Source organism: Gymnodraco acuticeps, unplaced genomic scaffold, assembly GCF_902827175.1.
Source record: "Gymnodraco acuticeps unplaced genomic scaffold, fGymAcu1.1, whole genome shotgun sequence".
Taxonomy (NCBI): Eukaryota; Metazoa; Chordata; class Actinopteri; order Perciformes; family Bathydraconidae; genus Gymnodraco; species Gymnodraco acuticeps.
The window spans coordinates 1,801,386-1,821,610 of NW_022990021.1; the positions used below are offsets into that span (position 1 = coordinate 1,801,386).

General features: G+C 38.0%; 1 protein-coding gene across 1 annotated transcript; it reads left to right on the forward strand.

Moving 5' to 3' along the window:
- Positions 1-6,588: 6,588 nt before the first annotated feature.
- Positions 6,589-19,982, forward strand: pxdc1b (PX domain containing 1b). The gene is made up of 5 exons (XM_034214159.1): positions 6,589-7,257; positions 16,390-16,481; positions 16,730-16,847; positions 16,933-17,044; positions 17,533-19,982. Exons 1-5 carry the CDS (start codon positions 7,002-7,004, stop codon positions 17,654-17,656), a joined length of 702 nt encoding a protein of 233 aa, XP_034070050.1. The 5' UTR covers positions 6,589-7,001; the 3' UTR covers positions 17,657-19,982.
- The last annotated feature ends 243 nt before the right edge of the window (positions 19,983-20,225 follow it).

Below are 20,225 nucleotides of genomic sequence, written 5' to 3' on the forward strand. Positions count from 1 at the left end.
TCCTATACATCACATGTAAGTGATTATTCTGATACCATCATGTTTCATCGGTTATAAACTGGCCAAGCTTTATTTATTGTGTCCTACCCCAAATTTGCAGCTGGGATAGAATATGAAAACCTTGTGGGGGAATGGCAGAGGCACATACACAAATGATAATCATTTTAAATATTATTTGACCTAAAACGAAATGTTTTTATGAATGTCCTCTGAGGAGGACATGGGGATTTGCTAACTTTTTATTCCCCCCCCATTTTACACAATACAAAATGGAGTCCACTATGGGCCAAAACTAACATGTAGGTTTCCGTAGTGTTTATGGCAGTGGGTCTCAGGAAGATATATAATAATGGTGTGTTTGCTGCTGAGCCTATTTACTGTGAATACAACACACCTGGCACAGTTTATTGTTATTATATTGCCACACTGTACACTATTGTAATGTTGCCTAATGACTGTGGTAAATAAAAGAGAACCAAAAGCACTGTACAAAAGATCAGCTTTATTGTCAAAATGTTTACAATGTACAATTTACACGCTGTTCAGATGCCCCATAAGGGCTGTGTCTTGCCCCCCAGCCTCTGCAATGGCTGGCGCTGGCCCATCAAGTTGGGTTGCCGGTAAGGCAGTCCATTCCTCCCTGTACTCATCATTACTCTCACAAAGGTTATGTAATATTGTAACAGCAGATATTTGGAAAATATTGTTTCCACACAAGAAAACATTCGGAGCTATTATTTACATCAGAACTTTACGTGACTGTAGATTTTGCATTTATGTTTGATTTCCATGGAAACTATCTTGCATTTTTTCTTACCAATAAGCTCTATAGTCTTTGTATTTCATGGCATATTTCCTGAGTGTGATATGACTTCATCATCGGCAAGTAAGGGTATTGACATTTTACTTTAATGTAACATTAATTGTAGGCCTCAAAACTGTATATTGAGTTGTTGAATGAAAACGTTTTCCAATTGCAATATTGCATCCTCTCCATGATTAATTATCTGCATTGTCTCAAGGGGAAACAAAACACTAAACTTACATTGTACTTGTAGAGTAGTTTAACTTCAGGCTAGAACCTATGTACTGTATAGACGAACACATGCAAAGTCAGGAGAGGAAAACCACAAAATGTGATATATGACCAATAGGGGTAAAAATACTGTAAAACATGAGGAATAAATAAAAATAAATATTTGTATTTAAAACATAATATTACAGATCTATCACACTATGCTGACACACAAAAGTTGTGAGAATCGAGCCGTTACGTCTATCTGAGATCTGCAAAATCACATGACATTCAAGGATGCGGGAGCATCAATGAGAGGGTTATTATCCACACTTGACAGCTTTATATGAAGCAGTCAATTGTGTTATTGTGAGGCACCTGTGGTTGCTTATTCACAGCTGTGTGAATATAATGGAGGTGTGTAGATAAAACAGCATTAATGTTGACATCCTGGCAGATGGGACAAGTGCTTCTGGCAGACGACAGTCCTGCAGGTGTTATCATTATGTGTTTTAACGACATCTTGATTTGTATAGGCAGCTAGACTACAAAGTGTTCAAATGTTTCCTTTGATTAGGATACCAATTTTAAAGCAGTTTATGAACATCTTTTTTAAGCTTGATCATGTCTATGTGTATACACAGAGGGTCTAAATGCTGTAACTCACAGATGGGCTGTACAGTGTATCTCAGATTTATATGATAAAGTTGCAAGCTGGAGGTCTCACCGCAGATTAAAGTGTCGGTCATGGATACATTAAATATTCCATTAGTTGAGACCTCTGCCCCAGTGTGCACAGTAAATCAGGGACATACAGTATGTGTTTACTGCTGTGTGCTGCTGACACTGTAGACCTGACTGTGTATCATATACTTTATGATTTATAACGTTACGTGACCAGTTTGTAAAGATGAAGCTTGGGAATGTTAGTCTGTTGCTATATGGACTTTTGTTTTCCTCCTTACCTATTGCTACCGATTATTTATGAACCTTGAAGGAATAGTATGTCATTTTGGAACATATGCTCAAGGACCAAATGACAAGATCAATACCACTTTAGCTTAGCATAAAGACTGGGTGAAGTTTAGCTTTCACAAACATACCTTTGCACATAATGCCATGTTAAAATCCCAAAATATATTTTTCTGGAGGTTTTGTAATGAACCAAATGTGACGTGGTAGTATTTTTTAGCTTAGAAGTCGCTGGTAGGTGGATTTTGTATAGGATGTAAATTGATTTATCGTAAGCATTGTTTAGCATGACCAAAGAACAAGATCAAACACACACACACACAGATCTGATTTATGACTTTGCTAGCTGGAACTTGGATCTCCATAGAGAGGAAATAAAGCGAGCAGACGTTCACTCTGCCTTGACTCTAGGGGCCTCTGCTCTCCAAGCTTCACTGGAGACACAATAAGGATGAGACCATAAAGCACGAGGTCCAACAGATGCTTGGTGAAGACAACCACAGTCCATTATACAGCCTGTTAAAAACACTCCGGCAGTTCTCTAACCCCAGCTCCTGCACTCTTTATTAGGTTTTGTCTGCTGGTGTGGACGAGGACAGAGTTATGGCTCAGAATGACTTCCTCTGAGTGAAGCTCTGCCACAGCTCACAATGCCTCTCAATGAAGAGGCAACGCCTGTTACCATCAGCGCAGATGTTCTTTGTACCGTGACAGATGTGTCCATTTTTATGTTTTTATTTCTTCTCTCTTCCTTTCTAAACAGTTTTGCTTTAAATAACTGAAAGAACAGGGGATGCTATATGATTTACAAGTGCAAAGATAAACGTTTGGGAGTATGACAAAAGCATATGGCCTTGTCAGAGCTTGGAATTTATGCTTGCTCCAAGGAAAGGAATAAACCTGCTTCCTCGTTGTGCATGGCTTGTGAGCAACCGGAGCAAAGTGACTTTGAAACTGGCTATGTTTTCTCTGTTGTCATCACAGGTGATTTTAATTTAGGAATCTACAAAGTTCACTGCAGGTCTAGGGTGTGGCTGTTTGGAGTTTTGGATTAAAGGAGTGACAAAGGAGTAGGAGTTATAGAAGCCCTCATCTCCCTCCTCTCAACTGCATAATTAAACATGGGTGTAAAATGAAAAATACTACAGTGATGACATGGCATTTAACTATATTGCAGGCCAACAAGATAAACAAAAAACATAGGCTGTACTATAGACCTCACAGAAAGTTCAGAAATACACATTTTACCTTAAGTGACATAACAATTATGTTACATTTGCACATTTTGCCTTGTTTGAAGAATAAGAATGGTACAGATTACAACTGATAACAGCTATTTAATGGACTGATAACATTTTCAAGGGGGGTCCAGGTTTGTGAATTGAATGTACATTGAATTGCAACTAAAACTCCTAACCATTATGCCATAACTCCCCCATTTAATCATATACAGTACAATTCTTAATCCTAAATTAATCCTTTTGCTAAATACAGTCTTATTTCACACCCAAACCCATTTCTAATCCTAAATGTGTCAATTAAAAGTGCAGAGGCAGCCTTAATCTGTAATGTTTTGTCACTCTCAACAGTTCCCTTTTGCTCTCTTTATTTCCACCACACAGTTAAAGCCTCAGCTTGCAACGAGAGACAAATGTTCTAGAATTCTGCAAGAGAAAGCATTTAAGGATGAGTGGGTGAACTTATTTTTCATTTTTCCATTTATGGTTTAATCTTTCACAGGAAACACACTGGAATGAGGCATTGAAACAGAATGTGCTGATGCTGTAAATGTGGCTACACCACATACTGAAGCCTGGTTCAAAACAGACAGATCGTCTTATTACAGAGGGGGAGAAGGGTTTTTACTGTGGCGGTTTCTCTGTGTAACTTAATCATTCTGAAATCATTTGTACTTAAAATGAAATGTGCAGCATACATCATACATCTCCATACCCAAAGAAAATGAACAATAGTGTAAGAAAGTACAAGACATGTATTATCTAACACATAATAGTTTTGGATGTGCTGTCTGTTGGATAGTCAGTTAACCACTTGGGTTCACACTGAAATATATCAACAGCAGTGGATTGTGTGTGATTTGGTGCAGATATTCATGGTGCCCAGAGGATGAATCTGTGTATCTTCAGCATTCCCCTGACTTTTCATCTATCTCCACCACCAGGGCAAATGTTTAGTTTGTTGACCATTTTGGGTACGATAAACTTGCTGCAAAACTGCTGTGATGTGTGTGTGTTTATGTGTTTGTCTCTCTCTCTTCCTCTTCCACTGATTGTCTCCCTCCAGGTGCTTCCAATCCCCAATCAGGGCCTGCATGCTGGGCTGAGGAAAGCTGCAGCAACCCTCTCTGTCTGCATGGATGTCAGCGTGAAACCGGTGTGCTGGTGTGTCTCTGTGTGTCTCTGTGTGAGTTGTGTTTTGAATTTGTTAGAGACGGTTTCCCATTGTAGCTCTCTGTATTGTCTACCATTGCCACTTTCTTTCTTAAGAAAGTTGTCCTTATTCTGCCTTTTGAAAAGGCTGGTTAGCCATTTTATTTAACCGTTTTTTAAACAATATGTCTTGGTCAAACGAGTAAGTTCTATCTATTCCTAAGAAGCAACTCTAAACTAAGATGTTGACCATGTCCTATATCTGCTAAAAAGCAGTAAAAGCATACAGATGTGAGCATTTTACTAACAAAGCTGTTTGCTGTATATATTTGTAGATGCTTTATTTTTGTCAGTTTACTTTTTGGGATGGAAAACTACTTTAAAAGTTCTCTTTTGTCTAATTTACCTCAATAGGTGTGGTACCAAAGAACCACATTAAATGGCAGACAGCATTAACAAGGTCCAATGGCTGCCTAGATTTCTGTTACCCTTTTTTATCCTCTCTGAAAGTAAAATAGTCAAAACTGTCCACTAAGGGAGAAATCACTCGACGCCAAACTTGATCCTCAATATCTTTTAATGTTTGGTCTTTTCCCTACCAGCGGAAAACCAGCCTTAATAATAGTTTTCCTAAAACTGCATCTCACATGTCAACCACCACATGACATTTCAACAAGAGCTACTTTATTATTACAGTGCATCATGGTTTTCCTTGCCACTGTATCATTTCTGCTATCGTAATGATACAGGTTAGTGTGTGGACAGTGAAAAGGGAGTTTTATGTAATATGATTCCATTCTGCAAACAAACATTGCCCTGCAACAAACACATCTTTCTTAATGTTTCTTTTATATTTAAGTCATTTAAATTAGGAAATGTGATTTAAGAACTTCTTCCAAAGGGTTGTTTGAATAGCTTAAGTGACACATGTTTTGTGAGATATTATTTTCACAAAGCAAGAATTAGTTTATTTATTTGTACAATTTATCTACATTTGTAATTACCAGTATAAAACGGCGACATTCAACAAGTTGCTATTCGAATATTATTAGGATGAATGACTTTAAAAGTGATTTTGCACTTGTAGCTCACTTTCAATTAGTAGTTTCTTCACATTTATTGAGAACTTATTGATAAAGCTGAAAAGTACAGTATAATACTGAGACAACATAAGCAGGAATTTCTTACTGAGTCTACATTTTCAGAATATTTCCATTATAATTGAAGGATTTTCCCTACTGTGGCCACCTGTTTTCCCACACCACCATGCCATATTTTCCCTCACTGCAGCGTAACGAGGAATTGAACAGCTGAATATGAAACTGTTGCATGTGAAGGACAGCTCTTTGGACTGTTTTGCAAATTGGAAATGTATATTTCCCTCACTGGCTGCATCACAATCTGTCAAGCCTTCACATTTGCCATAACAAGACCGAAAAACTCACAAAGGTGCAATTGCGAGCTCAAAGGAGGCATGGATCAAGTCTTGTGCTGTGTCCATAGACTGGCTTTGTCTCATAAAATGTTATGTGCACATTATAGAATAATTGTTTTTTTCAGATCTCAACAGTAGGCTACAATGTTCAGTGTTCCGAGATTTCCTATATGCATTTGTGTCTGTCCACTAATAAGTATTTTTCAGCTTGCATTCATTTCAATGACAATGCTTTTTCCTCTACTGTATTTTATGAATTTTGTTTACCAGAACTGTTTGCAGACAGTACAGTTAATTGCAGCTGAATCGTCATTACTCGACTTAGCCACGACTTCCTGTAAAGCTCTATTACTGAAAAAAGTGCAACGCAATGGAGCAATTCAGAGAAGATCTTTTCCAGGACAAATAATAGGCTACAGTAAATGCATTGCTGTAGCTATTGGCTAAACTACATGGTATTTTGACATGATCAGAAATGGAAAATATTGCAAAGGCAAATGTTTATATTGGCCAAATTCTGCTGGATTTGAGGCGTTGATGTTATTTTCCTGTGGTCTTTTCCAAACATATAATTTCAAGATTGCTGATTTGTGGAAAGACGTGGCAAATGGCGTCAAATCCAGAAAAACAAAACTGAAAAGGAAAAGGGCTTAATAAGCTATTTACCCCAGGAATAAGGAGATTGACAGTGTTGTCTTTTCAGCCCTTTGCATTCTTTGCATGATAATACCCTGTTGTCAAGTAGGGAGGAAGGAAGGAGAGGGGAGGAAACTGAAAGAAAAGCTTACCCAGACAGAGTGAAGTGATATGCTCTGGATTTAGGAAACTAACGGCAGACTGGAGGAGGGAGCAGCACTTTATACTTTGAGAGATCTTCTTTGGACTTTATTTAGCCAAACTGTTGTTGGATCGATGGACAAATCCATTGTGTGGGGGCGGTATCTATGACAAAAGTCTATGTTTTCAGATCATGCCACGTTTGCCTGTGATGGGCTGAGCAGAACATCCTCCCACTGTGCTTAAACACAACAGCTGTCAGTGCGCGCAGACCGAAAAGTTACCGGAGTTGTCTTTACTTCTTCTTTGGCTGAATTTCTTTATTTTTCAAATCTTCTGTTGTATCGACTCCTTCTTCCCCCAGCGTGCTGTCCCCCGGCCCGCCCCAGCATGCTGGACTGACGTCTGAGGAATGGCATCGGCTGTGTTTGAAGGCACGTCGCTGGTCAACATGTTTGTCCGAGACTGTTGGGTCAACGGGATCCGCAGACTGATCATCAGCCAGCGGGGAGAGGAAGAGGAGTTCTTCGAGATAAGGACAGAGTGGTCTGACAGGAACATTTTATACTTGCATCGGAGTTATTCCGATCTGGGGCGGCTGTTTAGGAGACTGCTGGAGTCCTTTCCTGAGGACATAAGAGACTTATCCAAGTCTCCGCTCATAGAAGGTTGGTCTGATGGGAATGGGATAGTTGTATGGCAGGAAGTGATACTTTAATACAGTAACATGGCATCAGAAATAATGTGCCATTAGTTTACTTTGTAATGGTTACATTCTGATCAGGGGCGTATCCCTTAAATTGGGGGGCCAAATGCACAGTAGAGGGCTTTGACCCCCCTCAATTTCTGCACTTTTGAATTTGTTAGCAACTAACAATTGAGAAGCCAGAATGCACAACTATTTGCCAGCTGTGCTTTATTAAATACTTAACTATAAAGATTTTTAGTATCATTGGTGGTATTTTCAGATTGATTGCTCATCACTTAAATCCTACTTTGTTACAAATGAAACTTAAGACAGTGCCTATATCTTTAGGATAATATTTGAAATTTAACAACTGAATTGCTCCTAAACAGTCATCCAAAAGCACCAACCAAGTTCCTTGGAAATAAGAAACTCTAAAATAACTAATAACAAAGTGCCTAAGGGATTTAAGAAATTGTAATCCATTACCAGAATGATAATATAGTTGACTTTCATTTTAGGACAACATTACTTTTTTGCCCCTATATTTTGTGAAGAAAGTGAGACGTCATACCTAAACAATCTCACATTATTTCATGAAATCATCTTAGTTAACACATTAACTAAGATTATTTCAATAATATGTTTAGGACAGCAAAAAAAAAGCAGGAAAACATTGTCAACAAAATCAATAAGTGTTTGGAGCTAATCCAAAATGAAGCGCATCATAGATTAGGTTTACATGCTTTTGTTTGGACAGGGTAATATTTAACAGAGTCCAATTTTGGGTATCACATTAGGAGACTGCACATAGCCCTGACACCACAAAACCAACAAACTGAGAGCTTGTATCTAATGTCAATATTTATGAGCTAAAAGGCTGCTTTCACTTCTTTGTGGCTTAAAAGTTCCCAATGGGAGAATATCAAAAGAACCAACACTGACTTCCATGTTAATATTTGCTCTCTGCATCTGACACATGACAACTATTTAGGAAGAATGGATGTTGCTGGGATGTCTGAGCAGCTATTATCTGACGCCTAGGAACCAACCTCAGTTGTGCATTGATCAAAGGCAATTGCAGATCTCGCTGTGGGAGTAAACCCAAACAAAAATCAGCAAAAGCTGTATTACTTTGAACATGTTAAAACATTCAGAATCATTAACCATCCATGAAAAATAAATTAATTGACAGGTTGAAAAGTATTTATTTATGAAAAGGCGCTGTGACATCTTCTATCTACAGCAATGCTTCAGGGCTTTTTAGAGGGCAGTCTTTTGCTTAATTAGCCCAAACCTCTGGCCCTAAGGGTCTGGATATTTGACAATATAGCACTGTGGCACTGCCAACAGGTTTGGCAGAGCTCCAGACTTCTTCTCGTTCCTTGGCACTCTTTTGTCTCTACGCACTGAGTCTCTACAAACATTTTGGAAACATCCCTTTAGTGGCAACTGGAACGCTCCACTTCCTGCCCGCGCACTGAAATAGCTGAGAAGCTTGTTGACAGCTAGCTGCTCTATTGCTGCAGTCTGCAGTGCATTTAGGGAAGAGACATTTTAGATCTACTGACTCACTTTTTTTTTTTGTATATACCCTTTACAGCTAAAAGATAAATGGAGTTGTGACATCAGCACTGAACGAGACATCAGTGTTCCTTCAAGCTGGCTTTACAATTTCATGGATGGATAGCAAGCCACAGGGATAATCAAATTCCTCTAATGGCCTTTCTTTAATTCCTACCTCTCAATATTTCATTTGCATCCCCTATAAATTGCCACTTGGACTGAAAGCTGTGAAAAAGTGTAACTGTGGCCTTTCTCAGTCCACTTTGCTCCAGTTTCTGGCTCCGCTCATGTTTTCATGTTTCTGTGCTGCGTCTAAGCAACAAGGCAGGCGTGCAGAGCTCTCAGACTGATGTCATGACGAGAGGGAGAGAGGAGTGGACTTCCCATATTTGGTCCCTGTGGACTGCAAAGGCCCCATAACACTTACCTTTCATGTGACCCCGGAGTGAACACAGGCAGGAAGTGATTGCTCACATTCCTTGTGAGAAAGATTCCATCCAAGAATCATATTACTGTGTCAGAAATCACTTCCTCTTACACTCGTTCACTAATCCCTACATAGTAAATATTTAATAGTTTGCTCTTGGACGCTTAGTAGCGCCGAGTTACATATCTTTGGGGCATTGGATTAAGTTTTTTGTAGTATAGACACTATATTTGTCCTTCCTTATTGACATAGTTTTTGAATAGTTAGAACTGACCATATAATGTGTGTTATAGTATAACAATTTTGGAAATAAATATATCTGCTTACTTGCTACTTGGGGTTAGATGAGAATATAGATACAGCGCTCATATCTGTTAATTAAAAATGAATGTACAGCCAGCTAGCTTAGCACAAAGAATGGAAACATGTGTAAAACACCAATCCTGGCTCTGCCGGTACATAAGAAAATATGTATGTCCAACAGCATCACTAAAATGAACAATTTAAAAATAAAAATAGTCCCTACCGTTAAAACTGCAATGTATCTATTTTACATGTCACACATTGTTGTAGAGATTAATCAAAATCATTGCAAAAATCGTTTAAGTTGTAAGTTACTGACTAGTTAAATTTAACAAATATGAATGGTATACATGTTCTTCTTTAACCCTTAAATGTGGAATATTGGTTGATAAAGTAAGTGAAGAACTAACGTTTAGATGTTATTACTCGTGAACGTTTTTTGGAAATTAGTCGTTGCAGAATAGCATTGATTGTACTGTCAGAATATGGAAGCTGAAATGTAATGTCCTTCAGTCAATATAGTGCACTAGGTAGCCATTTTGGACACATTGCAATTGGATGTTTGAAGTTGGATGTCCTCTGCTTGTTGACTAAGCCGCTAGAAATAACACGTTGACGAAACAGCGGAGAGTTAGATGATAAAACGTTCGGCTGCTGACTTGTGCTTATCAGATCCATGCAGAGGATAGCTGTGAAATAGCTGGTGCTTACAACATCTGATGACTGCTTAGATAATGTGTTCGACAGTCATGTTCCTGTTGTGCATCTACTTCTACTGTGTTATTTCAGCTAATAGGTGAAGTGGCTTATCAACACGGCATGCTGTCACAGAAATAACAGTGTGCAATTACAAAAAGTAAGAGGCACGGACATACACCAACATTTCTCTATATAGTTACTGTTATCAATACATTTGATGAACTTGTTGCACAAGGCACATGAAGACTGCTTATCTCCAAAACATAAGATAACTAAGAGTGAAGGCCATAAGTCCTTACTGGGGGCTGAATGAATAGTCTAAGAAAGAAGGACACTGTAGCAAGGAGAAAGCCAAGTAGGAAATAGACAATTTGACAGGAAATTGGAGGAAATACACTTGGGGAACTTAGCAGGAAAAAACAGAGCTGCATTCTGTGTTGAACATATAAAATGGTGGAATAGAGGGATCAAAATGAGGGGAAAGATGAAACCATTTCCTAGAGTTGTTTTTTCCCTTGCCTGTGCCCGTTGCCACAGTGGGAGAAGAGGCACAGTAGGAGGGGTGTCATTGTCAGTTCAGTGGCGCGCTGCTATTTTGGTGTCAAGATTAGCTGCATTTTGGGACGCCCTCCTGCTTGTATCCTTTGCATACAGGTTGTGTGCCTTTTCTTACACTTTAGTTAATGGATGCAACCCACATTAACCTCTCCAAGATCACACAAACCACTGTTTTTTACCGTTCCACTTTAATAATAGATTTTCAACCTGAAGAGACACCCAACTGCACAAAGTAAGGTTGGTCTAGGAAGACAAAGTAAAGATTAATATCAGATTTTCAGCATTTTAAAGTCTTTTAGCAGTTTTAAGAGAATTTTCTTGTTCTGATGGCAGCAGGTATGTGTCAATTTGCTGTTTCTAATTATAGAGAAGAACAACACCAAGTTGCAGCTACACACACCAGATCCACTGTGGTTAGCACCATTTAATATTGCAACAAGTCCTCCAACTCATACGACCAAATGGGCCGATTGTTCAGGCCCTTATTACGACCACATATGTCTTTGTTCAAGCGCTTAATACGTCCTATAATTACGTTTTAAGGTGTTCGCCCTCTAGTGCTCCCGTTGAATGCAAACGCTACAGATGGTCGTTTATTCACAAATAACCCTCTCTGTAAAATCCTAAATTGTAGGATAGTTTGGCCATTAAAACGCTTTTTGATTAGATTTCTTGCGAGAAGTGTATATTGTACTTTTAGAATCCACTTCCAGTCGATATGTAGGATCTATAGTTTGATGGATATTACGAAGATGATTTGAGGTATGCGGCAGCCTCCATGTAAAGTTACGGGTTGGAAACAGTATTTCCGGTCTCGACGTTTTCATAATAAAAGTAAAACCAATGATCAAATGATTTAACAGTGATATCTGCAGTACTCATCAACTAAAAAACATCAGTTTATCCTTGTTAACTATACGACATTTATTGGTTTAAATTGTGTACAATGCTTTTGTGTTTTTCCCATAGGGTTTTCTCTTTCGATTCTGAGAGACACCTTTCTTTTTTCAGAGGTTTTGATGGGCTAAAACATCGATTGTTTTAGCCGCAATGCATGTCGGGATATGGTGTTTATGCGATATGAAATAGGAAAAACTTTTTTTTTTAAAGAAAATAATACTTTATTCCGAGTGTTCTTGCTTTTCTCTTTGGAAGTCATCACATAACGGCATTGTAATACACGGTTCGGCTGTATTAAATATTACATATCTGCCGTAGATATTTATTTATAGAGCCCTGATCAGAAGACCTTTTGACAAACTGTAAGAAATGTCGCCAAAACTGAATACGTGACGTGGATCATAAATATATTAGCAATTAAACAACATCTTCCATTTCTTTTCACACAATACGTCTCCTTGCAGACTTTTATATTTGATCCAATTAGTAGATGGTCTGTATTTACACCATAACGGTGCACAGCTGATAGAAAGGGATTTTTTTGTAGTTTTTAAAGATATTATTTACTGAACTACCTTTCCAACTCCTCATGCAGTTGACTGTTACAGGTCTATACAGGTTCATGGTACAATGCATAAGCTTCACATCGAGAGACTGAAACTGTATTTTCCTTTACCGTTCTGTTTTAATTTAAAAATAAAGTTAATAGTCATATGTTTGATATTATTATGTTTTATTAACTACACCACTGTTTTTTTAACCCGCACCGCCTAGTGGTTAAAGCACGTTATTGAATTTTGTTTTTGAATAAGTTTTATTTGATGAAAACATTTAAATATTAAGAGTAGCCTATACAAAATTGGGGGAAAGTAGAAGTCATGATAGAAATATAGAATAGAAAATATCAAGAAGATACTGTAGTGATCTCTACAATAAAACAGTTTAGTGCAGGACGTCCAAAGATATTAATAGGAGGATGTGCAAAACAGGCAAACTAATAAAGCTTTATTTAAACATTAAAGAATACTTTAAGTTAAGGTCTTCTTTTGAATAAGAAAAAAACGTTGGGGTTATCCACAGATAAATATGAAGTCTGACAAAGTACTTAACGTCCAATATATTTCATAATTTATTTTGGCACTTGACAATCACCTTTCCTGAATTTGACTCAGGTGTAACTAAAGTCTGATTCAAGGGTTGTTTATATTTCACATCATTAATCAGAATCTGCAAAGTAACTACAAATAAATGTAGTGGAGTAAAAATACCAGGTTAACCTCTGAATTGTAGTGGAGTAGAACAAAGTAGTACATGCTGCTGTAACAAAAACATTTCCCAACTTGGGATCAATAAAGTATATCTTATCTTATCTTAAGATGATCGATGGTTACTGCCATATTTGCAAAATTTGCTTCTGAACCGTGACAAGTGCATGTTTCAGGCTTATCAATGAACAACAGGAGGGGTCACAGACATAAGACCAGCTGTTAAATAAAGCTCTTCTGACCTTAGGTGTCATGTGGGTATATTAATTCACCCATTTATTAATTATATGTTTTACATTTGATAACACCACTGTGTTTCGTATCCCCTAAACCTCCAGGGTGTACACAGTTTAATACTGGCAACTTCTAATTGTGGGAAATACGAAAACGTCTTATAAAGACACGTGCCATAGAACATGTTGCGAAACACACAATAGCCAGCATGTGTAGTTCTGGGGGGAGGGAGGGGGGGGGCTGGACCCGTCCAATTCCAGTTTTGGAAAGTCTGCCGTGGTTCCATTCCATTTCATAGAGCTGTTTGACCCTCAGCCTAACCTTGTCGCACTGCCACTCCAACATCCAATCACAGGGCTTGATGACTAATCACGGGGTTTGTAAAGCAAGGCGGATGTTGTAGTCCCAAACGATAGCTGGGAATTCTGGGTAGTGTAGTGTCTTCGGAAACTGTAGTGTCTAAACTCCGAAAAAACTATTTGTTTCTATGAATCGAAGGTTAAAAACACAAAAGCATTGTACACAATTTAAACCAATCAATATTGTGTAATTAACAAGGATAAACTGATGTTTTTTAGTGGATGAGTAATGCAGATATCACTGTGTAATCATTTGACAGTGAAGGGAATACTTCTGGTTTTATTTGTGAAAACTTCGAGACCAGAAAAACTGTTTTCACCCACGCTAACTTTACATGGAAGCTGGATACACGTTATCCTGGCGAGACCTCAAATCATCTTCGTAATATCTATCAAACTATAGATCCTACACATCGACTGGACGTGGATTCTAAGAGTACAATATACTCTTCTCGCCAGAAATCGAATCAAAACGCATTTTAATGGCCAAACTATTCCACAATTTAGGATTTTCCAGAGAGGGTTATTTGTGAATAAACGTCCCTACCGGAGCGTTTGCAATGAACGGGCCGGGCCCGGGAGCATGTTGTTTCTTACACTACCACTAGAGCACCTCTAGTGGTCGTGTAAGAAACAACATACACTTTCAAACGTGTCTCTGGGCCGAAATAAGGGCATGAACAATCGGCCTATATGGTCGTTTTTTGTAGGAGGACAGGCTGTAATATTGGGCAACCAACACCAAGCTGTGGCAAAAACAAACTTGCATACTTCTCTTTTGCACATGAAACAGTCACATAATAGCACACACCATGCTTTGCCTAATTATATTAACAAAGCAATAGACTTAATTTCTGATTCCACTCTTTTTTTTAAATATATACTTACAGTAGTATTTATGAATTCATGTGACTGGTGATTAATTTTAGATGTAAAATATATCTTGGGCACCAGCTGCTAAGGCATATCTAGGCTGCTAAATATTTTCTGAGTCCAACACAAGCTTCTTCTTGGGACAAGCTCCTCTGGCCTTCCCGATCTGCTATAACCATGAGAAAACTGCTTTTTAGGGGATTGAGAGCACTTGTGATGATTGTTATCAGTCCCTAACACTCCCTTCCCTGTTTCTATTTGCACCCTGGTGTGCTGTGTGCCTGCCCTTCATAATAAATAATGTGCAGTTGATTGGAAACATTAGTGCCCTAAACGGCAGGACTTAGACTTTTCAATCTGTTTACAAGGAACAGCTGATGAGACTGGGTGTGGTTTGAAGTCCCTGCAGTCATGTTATCATCCAGGCTTTGTTTCTGTTTGAGATGTTAACTGCTTTTAATTATCTGTGGCAACCCCCGAGAATCAACCATTTCACAAAATAGCATGCACTGTAAACACATGAATTCAACTAATGTAATTTTTTCTGATCATTTCCATGCTGTCCACTTTGAATTTCTGTGCAATTGCCTTTATTTAATGGTACTATAGTTACTTACACCAATTCAAATTATGTGGATAAACCAACAAATGACCTGCTCAATATGTTTACCATATTAAATAATCTTTTAAATCCCAAAAGCATTTAGTAAGAAAATATATATTTTTATTCGCCTTAAACTGAATTACTGTTATGTCTCAATCTTGACAGAACAACACCAGTATAAGCCCTTTACTTGTTTGATTTGTCCCATTTACAGAGAAAACTGACAAAGGGGTTTAAAAGGATAAAAGAACATGATCCGGAGGCAGTTTGAGGCTCAGACTGGGTAGGAGTCTCACTTGGTTCCTAGTGATAATTTAACTGCCCAATCACTCCCTGGGTATGATGTCATCACTGCTGGCCATTATAGATGGATGAGACGGTGACTGTGCACAGTGATGCTTTAGGCTACTCAGAACCTCCATGTAACACTAACCGCTGTGTGACTATGTTCCTGTACCACTTACATCAGACAGAGACTCATCAGTGTGGCTGCAGTCTTCATCATTATTCTCCTCACCACATCCCTTTGTCAACAAGGCAGTAAAAATGTTGCTTTGCTGACTGCCCGCTAACATGGGCGGCAGTCTTTAGTTGCTTAAAGGGCTGATTTTACACTCCCCACTGCTTCTTAAATTGCATTCCTAGTGATATGTAGGATGAATAGTTTATTTTGTTGCTCTTTTCTCTCGCATTATTATTACTTTCCTCTGTTATATGTCTGCTGAATGTTTGCAATAACACTACAGTTTTACAGTGACGCACTGTTTCCATGTTGAAAAGACAATGATGAAAAGTCTATTTTTTCCCTCTTTCCACTTTGGGTAATAACACAGGGCCTTGTCACTAAAAAGGTTATACTGTCATATATAATACATATTTGAGGCAACCTTTTTCAAGACTAGGGATCAAATTAGACCAGTCTGGCTTTTTGAGTGGACAGATAACAGTCTGGTGGCAATAAAGGTCACAGCAGCAGCCCTTTTTGGTCAAACAGAAAAAGTAACCCTTAACATTTTGATTGCGGAACAGTCTTTTTCTTTTCTTTTTTACAGCAGACTCTTTAGTTCAGAGTTGTTTCTATTTTTACGGTAGTTATTTCATTTAATTACTTATGCTGCAGTGAGACAAACTTTAGACATAAAAATACCATACTTTTTAAACTGTTCTCTCTGACATTATAAGACCATATTCTGAAGGTTTTTAGTTTCACAACGATAGGATTCATTCTAGATGTGGTGTGTTGAATTATATAAATGCCCTGGTGGATGGAGAAAACTGTTTTTGAAATCCTCATAATGGAGATTTTAAATATTCGTATTTGTTTTAGGGCTGGTGAAAATCAAAGAGGCCAATGACATTGAGGAGAAATTGAATGAGGTGGAAAGACTTCTGAAGAATGCCATCAACATGCCATGCAAGGTTGGTGTCTACTATAACCCTGAGGTATTGGGTGAATACTCAATTCTGATTGACTGCAACATGTAGAACAATGGTATTCATTTTGTATTTAGCAAGTGACCATACCAGTGGTGGGATACTGCACTTTGAGGTGTCCAGTATCAGGAATTAATCGATTAGATACACTGGCTTAAGTGTGAAAGTTATATGTTTTGAAACATACAATTATGTGAACTGTATGCTAAAGTGCTAATATCCTGGCTCCACAGTATGCAAGGTCAGAGGTGATGTTGACTTTCTTTGAGCGATCGCCGCTGGACCAGGTGCTGAGGAACGACAAAGTCCACAGAATCCAGCCATGCTTTCAGAGTCCAATCACAATATCAGGTATATTGTATTTCTTCTAAGAAAAAAGATGGAGTGCCTGTTGACATCCCTAATGTAACTCAAACAACACTCTGTGCCTTTTTAGAAATCATGCAGTCCAATGGATTCTGTCTGGCCAATACAGAAACCATTGTGTTTGATCACAGTCTCCCTGAAGAAAAAGAGAGACCCTCATCCACAGACTCAGTGGAACATACGTGAGTATTAAGATGCCTCATTTTAATATTCTGTCAGTGTCTCAGTCCCTATAATATTGGCTTTTTCATAGAATACTCTCTAATATTGGCTCCATTTATTTAAAACATTCATTAAATCTATCATCAAGCTGCTTGTTTTCTACAAAAAAAAGGTTTCCATGTTGGCTCTTGAGTGTTTAGTAAGTGTGAATGTAAGTCTTCGAATATGACCCAACCTCGGACCCTCCGCCTCAACAGGAAGTGTGTCTGTGCACCTCTTCCTTCCCTGGGTGTGTGTAGGAAGCAAAAGAGGAACTGATTGCTCTTGGTGCACAATGCAAAACAATGCCTTACATAACTCTTAAATATCTGAAATTCCTACTCGACTAGCTAATTAAATCTCTAAGGGTTGATGTCAACGATATAATCATCACGCTTTTGATTCTTATTTGTAAACCTAGAAGTGTTTCTTATCCTTGGAGTAACGCATCTTTTAATTTTTTTGCCAGGTATGAGGATGGAACAGAGTTTTTGTCGATGGAAGCAGATTTGTGTGATGAGGACACAGAAGCGTATGTCACCAACCTTTCCTACTACCATCTGGTTCCATTTGAAACAGACATCCTGGAATGAACTACCTGTTGATAGACATCTGATCATTGAGGAATATGTACTCTTAAATGGAACCTGGGCTATGCAACGCTGCAAAAAGCTGCTCCAAGTGAATGCTGCTTATCCTTTCAAACGGTAGACTTTCTCGTAGTGGATTTTTCGGCAGAAGAAATATTGGAAGAAATGCACCACTTTGTCCACTTTAAGCGACGTCATCAGTGTGCCTCATTCAGAGCCTTAGTGAGTGTGTCAAGAAGAAACATGACAGGATTGTCTTTATACTGGCTTCAGGTGTTGTAACACAACCTGTGGCAGCAACAATGGTGGTCCTTCAGTCCCGAGGCAGATGCTAACAGCTGGAGAGGTTTCAAAATGTCCAGCTGGAGGACTTCAAAAGGATTCCCCAAATACATCATTGTATGGGGTTTGGAATGTGTGACTGAAACCTGAGCGGACATCACCACACAGCAACCACATTTAGAAAAAGTACAGTATTGGACCCTTCATTGTTACTTAAAAATGTAGCTGAATCAACCAGAACTTTGCTTTTCTATCTCAGTTGTTTTATCTTTTTGCCAGGATATATGTGACTGATCTTCAGAGACTATTGTCTTATTTAAATTGCTCCCGGATATGTTTTCTCAGTTTTAACCAGTTTTGTTTTTCTTGTGGGAGTAAGCTTTGTGTATGATGTGTTTATGCCACCAGCGTTTAGGGACTTTTTTTCATTTATTAAATACCAGTTTAAGATTCATTATGTGATTTCTGTTCAGATGCTGTTATATGGAGTTCTTTGGCCTGAGAGGATACAATAATATAATTCATAGGTGCATATTTCGTCTAAAGCATTCCTGTTGTAGAATTAAAAAAACGTGCTGGTAAATTAAGGAATATAATATTAATTGTCATATTTTTGTTACAACTTTCCAAAGTGAGAACTTAAGGATGCCTTTTTGGATTTCTGTGAGGTTATTTTATGAAGGTTTATCTGAATAATAAGTTGGAATGTAATGTGTGTTTGAAATTTGTTTTGTAACGTTGCTGAATTTATGTTAATAAACAAATAATTGTATGTATCAGAGCGGTGAATGAGTGTTGCCATTATGTGGACAACTGAATCATGTCACTGCTGGTGTTGCCATGTGATGAGTGATGACATGGGGCAAAGAAAGCTTTGTTTCATAGGTCACTTGAGGTCATATCTGACCCGTTCTGTAAGATGACGTGTGTGGGTTCAGTCGGAAAGCTGACTGCAGTCTTTCTGAATGTGGGAGTTTACAGCTTGGTCTGCAATGGAGGAACAAGTCCTTTCTTTATCCTAAGAACACAAACAACCTTGCTGTACCAAGGCTTTGGATAGAAAAGTTGTGTGAAGTGATCAAACACTTGATACAAAATCATGTTTTTTGTATGTTTTATTTAACTGTGGAGCTTTATTTGTGTTTAATGCAAATTAGCGTGTATATTTGTGTAGGGTTAGCTGTAAGGAAGTCCATCTATATTCATTGTTTTGACAGTTTTGTCAGTGCAGAAGTCATTGTGGCTTAACAATGTGGGCTAACAGCTTGGGTCCACCCTCTTGCCCCTCTAAATACAAAAAGCATTCAACCCTCACAAACTTGGCACACAGGGCTTCAACAGGACGGTCCTCCACATGAGTCTATTTAGTAACACAGTCATGATCACCATTCCCCCCATGAGAAAGTACAGCTCTTTCTCACGGGGGGAAACAATTTCACGCTTCTTTTTGGTTCTCTCTTTTTCCCAAGAATTACATTTTGAGTTGGCGGATGTTTTTTAGATATATAAAATGTCTGTTGAAAAATTCCACCACACATAATGGTGTAGATTAATATGATACAATAAAAAGAAACCGGAATCTCTGATATAAATGTTACGAATGTTCTCTCTTTTCAAGAACTGCTTGATGTTTATTCAATGCTGCATTACTTCATATTAAAGTTAAAATATCTATCAAGACCTCTGTCTATCTTAAAACCCTTTGCAGGCTGGGCTAATGCTTTCTAATTCTGCTGAAGTGTCTGTGATGTTATGACTTATGGTACTTGGCCGATTTATGAAGCATATCAACATGGCCATCATACCAATAATATTACACCAAGATGTTTATTTATTTTGTAAAATCCAGTACACTCTGTGAAGCTAACCATTCAATGCCTTGTCATTTCTTTTTTATGTGCTCATGTGTGATGTGAGATATGTCAGTGCATAAGAATACAATAAAGATAAAACTATATCCTTTGGAATATGACGATTATGTAGTAACATTAAGTAATTAAAAAATATTATTCTCAAAATATGTCAAAATAAATATGTTTCCAATAAATTCCTAAATTCATGTGATACTTTGCGCAAACAATCTTGATGATAATAAATGTTTCGATATAACTGTCGAATACACCATTTTTTGCTTCTTTTCTACTTTAGAGGGAATTATTTCACAAAATCTACCTGACAGTAACGTTACAGATACATATTTTATATTCAAAACATATGATCAACGTATGAAGTATAATACACAACAATATGTCAATGAGTCTTGGAAAATATTATCTTTTCATTTGATCAA